At 40.6% G+C, this 8,286-nt stretch overlaps 1 protein-coding gene across 1 annotated transcript in view; it reads left to right on the top strand.

Annotated features, from left to right (window-relative positions):
- Nucleotides 1-3,304: 3,304 nt before the first annotated feature.
- LOC101589917 (zinc finger protein 14-like) overlaps nt 3,305-8,286 on the top strand; it is a 21,487-nt gene continuing 16,505 nt past the window's right edge. The window contains exon 1 of the mRNA XM_023706411.1: nt 3,305-3,364. Coding sequence (XP_023562179.1) covers nt 3,362-3,364 — 3 coding nt within the window. The 5' untranslated portion in view covers nt 3,305-3,361. The remainder of the gene's footprint in view (nt 3,365-8,286) is intronic.

Raw genomic sequence — 8,286 nt, 5'->3', positions numbered from 1 at the left:
CTGTCTGAATATCAAACATCTTAGGCATAACATGGAACAGGTATTTTTCATCAAGTATTGATATGTTGAACTTTAAGTCCCTACAGAATATGATGAAAAAACATTTAGAAATTAAAATATATTTTAAAAATAAGCATAAAGAATTATATAATTTTTATGTATATAAACAATTTAAATCAAGTATGGTGGAGAATTTGGCATGATAGTCTTTTGTTTTGAAATCCTCTCTGATTTTGTTCTACAGTACTAGAACCCAAGTTATTTTTCCTTCCAGAATAACTAGAGGTATGACAGACAAATTACTGTTTTGTATACTTCTATTCCATGACAATAAGTTGCATGTTAAGAAAGAATGGACAACCTGAATGAATCAGAATCCCAGTGAGTAGACCCCTTTAGGCTGTCATTTAGCCCAAGGTAGCAGGACCTATGTTTATGACTTTGTCCTCAAAGCCACCATGTTTGAAACTCACACTTTTATCAATCAGTGTGTGTGTGTGTGTGTGTGTGTGTGTGTGTGTCCCTGGAGACAGGGCATGTGGTGCCGGGGATCAAACCACAGTCCCGGCACTTCCCTAAGCTTACCTAAGCCGATGCTTTAGACTGGTGAACCATCTCACTGGCCCATGACTAGATTTTGAGGCAGGATTTCACTAGGCATTTCAGGCTGGCGTTGAGCTTGCTTTGTACCCCCAAGCTGGTCTCAAACTCTCAATAATCCTCCTTCCTCAGGCTCCTGAGTGCTAAATGCACCAATATGCCTGGCTCCACTGGAGCTTAACAACCCTAAATCCTTTTATTTTGCCCCCTCTGTCTGAAAGTGTTAAAAATTCCAGTGTCACTACACTATGTTAACATTTTTTCTCTTTTGGGTATTTGGGAAGTTTTTGGTGGTGTTGTTTCTTGGTTTTTATCAGAAACACACTTTAGCATAGTTCTGTTGTCATTTATCACCTCCTCTGTCCAAATCATAAAATTAAGCCATGAGATGTTATAGGGCCTCCTTCATGTCTGTTGCCTTTCTCTGTGTTTATGGGCCGAGTCAAAATATGCATGCTGAAGGCCAGATTTATTCCTCTAGCAACAGTGTCAAAGGGCCATACCCTACAAAGGGCCCTGTGATCATAGACTCAGAAAGTGTTTCCAACATGAAGGCCCCTGTTTGCATGTTAGATTGCGGAATTATCTAAAGAAATTCTAAAGTTCTTTCTGATTGTCCCTGGTCTTCCTCACAAAAGCAGAAGCTATGGAAATGTAATAGAGTGCCAAGTTCATACAGCTGGGAAGCAACCACAGTGCATGGATGTCTACACTTACCCTTGGGTGTCCATGCCCTAGACATAGTTCCTGCCAGTCTCGATTTATTGCTTTATTGTTGAACTGATCAGGATCCACATTTTGCTATGCATCACTTTTATTCTTTTATATGTTTCTCTCTACATCACATGCAAAAACACATTAGTTACAATGATAAGCTAGCTGGAAGACTGAGGTTTCACTGTTTCACAGAATCTGTTTGAATTATTATTGTAAAGTTGTGTCTATTAAATGATTCTGCAGGCTTAGTACTCTGAAGCTTGCATTCACAGCAAATGAATAGAATGTAATATCAACTTTGTTAAGTGTGTTATCTCTATTAATATATGAGTATATTTATGAAAAGTTTGTAGAAAAATATTTTAAACGTATATTATCTTGTGGAGTATAGTTGGGAAAACTGGAGTCAATTCTGTGACTCTTAAGAAATTTCTCAATACTCTTTACATAATTATTTGTCTGAAATTTTATACTCTTCTGTCTTGTTGAGTCTTTCTCTGGCTCATGTCCTGTCATTCTAATTTCTACTCTGAGGTCTGCATTTGATCTCTAGACCCACTTACCTCCCTTAGGAAATCATTTCCCCTTCGATATTATCTTGTCCGCCATCTATTGGTACCTTTCTCTCTCTCTCTCTCTCTCTCTCTCTCTCTCTCTCTCTCTCTCTCTCTCTTTTATTTTGGTGGTACCAGGAATCGAACTCAGGACCTTGCACTTGCCAGGCAAGCACTTATTCCACTGAGCTATTTCCCAGCCCCTCTTTCTTTCTTATTTAGGGCAGGGTCTACAAGGTCTCACTACTTAGATCGGACTCAGAGTGATTCTCCTGTTTTCAGCCTCCCAGTGCTGAGATTACAGGCGCACACCACCAAGCACAGTCTCTATCATGGTATCCGCACACCCCTCGGGCGGGGCCTGCATGGCACGCTGAGGATCGAACCCCGGCCACTGAGCTCTGCCTAAGCAGGTGCTTTAGTCAGCTGAGCTATCAGGCTCTAATGGTACCTTTATTGTGACCTCTATTATGCTTCACTTTGGACTCTTCTCATTTATTTTAGATTGAAATAGTAAGGAAAGGACCTGTCTCGTCTCAGTGACCTGAAAATACTCTAAGCTGGTTGCACAGTGAGTATTGTGAATGCATGGGTGGTGCATCAATATGAGACAATATAGAGAAAAACTATTCCCTTTCACAGAACAAAGATGTGCTACCTGTTACCTGAGCTTATACGCTTACCTTGACGCGCTCACCTCATGAATCTTACTGGATTGAAATATTGACCAAGCAAAGACACGCTTCATGATCTGTATGCAAATATGTATTCCCAATTCGGTGACCCTTATTTCATTTTGTCCTGGACTCATGATACTTTCAGATATCTCGGGATTGACTCTTAAACAGGAGAGTGACCTTCAAAGGTTCCAAGCATATCTGTGACCCATTTTCAGGAAGAGGCCATTGAGTCCTTTAATACATGAAAGTTTTGAGAAGTCGAGAGGAAAGCCCTTAAACATATATAAGCATTCCTTATGGGAGGTGAGATTGACATTGCGGAAAAGAAACTGGTCCAGAATTTACTTGGTTCCAATAAATCATTTGAGCCAGGTTTAGTGGTTCATGACTGTAATCGAAGCCCTAGCGACACTTACGTAGGACAATCGCCCCAAGTTCCAAGCTAGCGCGGGGTAAAAAAGTGAGCTGAAGCGCAGCCTGAGATGCATCGGTAAAGGGTCACAAAGACAAAAATTAAATGAATTAACGATATATCATTTGAGCCCCACCCCTTCTGGAAGGAAGAGTTTTATTTCTCTTGTCACTACCAGTGCAAATGTCAGAGAAAGAGCAGGAGCCAATCAGCGATGAGGAAGGCGCGGCTCTCGACCTACCAATCAGGGGCCGAGGGAGGCGGGCTCTTCCTGTGTCATGGCGAGTCCCGAGCCCAGAGAGCGGGGATGAGAGGACCCAGCTGTCTAGACCCCTTTTCTCTCTAATGTCTACTGGCTGCGAGCTGCATTGGAAGGATCGGGGCCCTCAAGCTACGCAATGGTGACGTTATGGGACGGGAGGTAGGGACGGGGTGGAATAGGGAGCGTTCTGGACCGAAGTGGCCAGAAACAGCTGCGGCGACCTGCAGCCTCCCTGCTTCGCTGCAGACACCGAGGTCCCCATCCTCATCTGAAACATCTTCCGCTTTGCGCAGGTGGGGTCAATTCTGGGTCCCCAGCACACAGACGCTGTATTGTGACAGCTGTTCCCTAATACCTGCTTGTTCGGCCCCACGCAGAGGTGTGTCCCCCGCGGTCTGCAGAGAGCTGGGGCTTTGGGGAAACCCTGGGTTCCATACTCAGCGAAAGGGGAAAAATCATCCTTTTTTTTTTTTTTTTTTTTTTTTTTTTTCGTGAGACCTTTGCTCGCAACGATGTTGCTGCATAGACAGAGCTCGCATGGTCACCACCTGGAGATGTGAGGTCGCGAACCGAAAGAAGGGGTTAGGAGAGATTTTGCTGGAAATAAGAAAAATAACTCCGTGATTTCCAGAAGTGTCAGGAGTGAGTGGCCCCTTGGCCTTTCTATTCTAGAGCTAATTATAGATAAGCAGAGCATAATAAATGCTCGGTATTTAGTGACCACCTATCTCGGGGGGGGGGGGGGGGCTGTGGATTTAAAACAAACACTGAACTCTTCTGACCTTCTAACCCATTTCCTCCACATGCACTGTTAAAAAGAAACAGATTTTAGAAAAACATGCGATATTTTGTATTTTAAGTTTCTGGAAACTCTGGAGCTTAGTAGAGAGTGGCTGCTCTTCCTTTCAATAGGGAGGAGTCTGAATTCTCTGTCGTGCCGAAAATACTCTCATGGTCCAAAGTCCTGGGTAATTGACTATCCCCATTTTAATCTTATCACAGTGGCTAACTTGCCCACTCTATGGCAGGATCTTTCCTAGCTACCTGCCTTATTTGCAAATTAACTAAATAATTTTTTTACCATTAGACGATTTATTTATTTTTGGTATTTACTACATCATCTACAGGGCCTCACTATGTAGATCGGACTCATAGTGATTCTCCTGTTTTCAGCCTCCCAAGCCCTGGGATTACAGGTGCACACCAGCACGCCCAGTGCCCAGTCCGTCTTTAGTCACCCTCTCAGCGTGCCTTGAGAGTGGGGCGACACTGCAGGCTGGGGATGGAACCCCCCCCCCCCAGGCCTCTGCTCTCTGCCTAAGCAGGCGCTTCACTCCGTTGAGCTATCTGGCCAGCCATACCATTAGCCTATTTAAATGAGGGTTTCTATAGAGCTTAGAATTCTCAAAGATGAAGGGGATGTTAATGTGTTGCCAAGGGAGGGAAAAGTGTTCCTGCTAAGGACAACTGTCTGAAGGGGCTGCCTGTTAAATCCACAGTAGGAAATGCGTGGTACTGGGTCATCTCCAGGGAGGTGTACCTGTGATATCGGTGTGACTGGAAAAGAAAAGAGAGGCCATTTCTCAACTAACTGCTTTGGAGCCTGTGGACTGTTTCTAGACATTGTTTTAAAAATGGAAACACTGAATGACACGTTTGTATACAAGAAGTAGTGAAGTAGGAGTAAATTCCTATAGTTAAGGTAAGCGGGCACTTGAATGAATAGAAAAGAAGGTTTTCTGAACAGGCAAGAGTAAATGGGCGTGAAACAGAAATGGGTGAGCAGGGAGCCTGGGAGGAAGGCAAAAATCACCAACTGCATAAACTTCTCCAGCCATCAGATTATTCTTGCAATAAGTTGTTTGCTGGCTTTTTTGAGGTTGGGTCTAAGGTCACAGGCCCCCCAAAAGGAGGAGAACTTAATGAGAGATGAGTATTTCCTCTAAGGCTACTGAACAGCTCACCTAATCGTTCCTGAGGCTAAATTAGAAATTAGAAAACTGGTCCTGGTGTAGGATTAAATATACAGTATCCATCATCACTAGTATAGAAAGGGGTATCTCTTGCAAAGAAAATATTTCAAGGTGTTTCATCTTTTCATTGTACAGAGTGAACTCAGAGATGTTGCCCTGAGCTACATCCCCCTGTCAATTTTTATGTTTGAGACCAAATCTTACTAAGTTGCCCAGGCTTGGGAGAAAGTTTGATAGTTTTTACCTCCTTGGCTGTTGGGATCTCCTTGGGGATCTGTGCTCCTTTGCTAGTTTAAGATTGGGGCTTTAAACAACCGTGCTTTCCCAGGATTACAGTGCTTGTGTGAAGAAAACATCACTGAGGCATGGTAGTGCACCACTTTAGTATCAGTCAACTGGGAAATTTAGGATTATTAAATCACCAAGCCCCAGCCTAGATAACTGAGCAAGACCCCTTTTCAATATGAAATAAATATTTTGGAATGCACCTCAAATCTAAACCAACTTGTTTAATATACATGAGGCCATGAGTTAAGTTTCTACTAATGAAGAGAAAATGAAAATTATTTAGTGCAAATCTTACTATTAATTTTGAAATTTACTCATTTTTCATACTAGTGGTACATGGTTCAATGCTTTTTCATGATGGTGGATAGCAGTAACAAGTCACTATACTGTCAGTAAAAAGGACACAAACTGAACAACCAGTGATTTACAATGTATTGTATTCAATAGCATGCATGAGATATCTAGTGTCTTATGAATTTGGCTTTGCATTACATGAATTTGCCCAAATTCAGATCCAGGTATGCATGTTAACCAGGTTTAAAGCTTCCAAGACTTAGTTATGGTGTTTATATTCTGCATCTTTTCAATACATTTTCTCTTCAGTGGCCTTAGATGAAGATGTTGCTCCTTTCACACTCATTACATCTGTAGACTTATTCCTTCAACTGTTCATATAGTCCTGTGCAGAATATGACGCTAGATTGTATCCTTCATTGAATGGAGTATTGATCAGTTTTTCCTGAGCAACAAATTCTGAGAATAGTATAATCATGTTTGGAGAAATATTGTTGGCTTTGTTGTTTTGTTTTGATCTTTAAAATTATTATAAATTATAATAATTTAAAATTACTACTGTATTGAATATTTATAACTTATTATAAAAATAATACTAAAATTGCTATTATAAAAATTATTATCATAACAGAAATCTGGATTCTTGTAGTGGGCTCTGCCCTACCCTGGGACATTTTCGTTCATCAATTTTTCACATATCCTTACATATGTCCATATAATATGTGTCCATGTAATTCTGTTCCTCATGGAGACTGAATTATGGTGCACTCTCCACGAATGTTGTGTCAACAGCCATGTCTTCATGGGCTGGCCTAGGAAGTTCTGGGAAAGCACAGTGATGCAGCCCAATTTATCATAGCTAGGTCTTGGAAGCAACCTAAATGCCCATCAACTGAAAAATGAATGAAGAGGATGTGGTATTTTTTGCACAGTGGAGTATTATTCAGCTGTAGATAAGCATAAATTTGAGGCTTTTATTGGTAAATGGATGTAACTAGAGACCATACTCTTATGTGAAATAAATCAGATCCCTGTGTGTAAACATAGTATTGTCTCTTTAATGTATAAAACTGAAAAAGAAAATAAAATTTAGAGGATACAGTAGATACTGAGAAAAGGGAATGAACCTGTTTGAAAAACAAGAAACAAAAAACAAACAAACAAAAAAAAAAGGAATTAGATGAAAAGGATAAGAGAGGGAGTAGGGAAAGAGTTATATCTATGTAAGCAGGATGGTTTGGACAACTGTACTGCAGATTTTTGCTGGTCTGTGGAAAGAAGCAGTTAATGTTTAAATGTTTCTGTCGTCTTTTTAAAATTCTTTTCTTTAGACCTAGATTAGCAAAGGCAATCCTGAACAATAAAGACAAGGCAGGAGGCATTACAATTCCTCACTTGAAATTATACTACAAGGTTACTGTGATAAAATCAGCATGGTACTGGCAACAAAATAGACCTGAGGATCAATGGAATAGGTTAGAAGATGCTGCAGCCCCTACAAACACACTCAGCCACCTTATCTTTGACAAAGGGGCCAAACATACTCGCTGGAAGAAAGATAACCTCTTTAACAAATGGTGCTGGAAAAACTGGCTCTCTACATGCAGAAAACTAAAACTTGACCCAGGTCTATCACCATGCACTAAACTAAAGTCAAAATAGATTAAAGATCTAAACATTAAAGCAGAGACACTAAATCTCCTGGAAGAGAAAGTAGGAAGAACTCTAAAAGACATAGGGCTAGGCAAAGAGTTCATGAACAAACATCAAATTGGACAGGAAACACTTGAAAGAATTAACAAATGGGACCTGCTCTTACTGAGAATTTTTTTCACGTCAAAAGAAATTACCAACAAAGTGAAAAGACAACGTACAAATTTGGAAAAAATCATGACAAATAACTACTCAGACAAAGGTCTGCTCCTAGAATTTATAAAAAACTAAAAAACACTAGAGCCCTAAAATTTAAAGACCTAGTCCAGGAATGGGCATCTGAGATGAACACATGCTTCTCAGAGGATGAAATTAAAGAAGTGAATAAATATGTGAAAAAATGCTCCACATCACTAGCCATCTGCGAAATGCAAATTAAAGCAACATTGAGATATCATCTCACCCCAGAAAGAATGGCTATCATAAGCAAATCAACCAACAACAAATGTTGGAGAGATTGTGGGGAAAAAGGAACCCTTCTCCACTGCTGGTGGGAATGTAGACTGGTTCAGCCATTATGGAAATCAGTGTGGAGACTCCTTAGAAAACTTGAACTTGAAATCCCATTTAAACCAGCTATTCCTCTACTTGGAATCTTCCCAGATGATCTGAAAACATCATACTATCGGGATATATGTGTGCCTATGTTTATAGCAGCACAATTTGTGATAGCCAAATCTTGGAAACAACCAAGATGTCCATCAGCTGAAAAATGGATGAAAAAGATGTGGTATTTTTATACAATGGAGTATTACTCAGATGTAAAGAATGATAAACTCGAAGCCTTTATATT

Source organism: Octodon degus, unplaced genomic scaffold (assembly GCF_000260255.1).
Source record: "Octodon degus isolate 3935 unplaced genomic scaffold, OctDeg1.0 scaffold00255, whole genome shotgun sequence".
Taxonomy (NCBI): domain Eukaryota; kingdom Metazoa; phylum Chordata; class Mammalia; order Rodentia; family Octodontidae; genus Octodon; species Octodon degus.
Note: the sequence above shows the minus strand (reverse complement) of the source record. Positions and strands in the feature narration are given on the sequence as shown.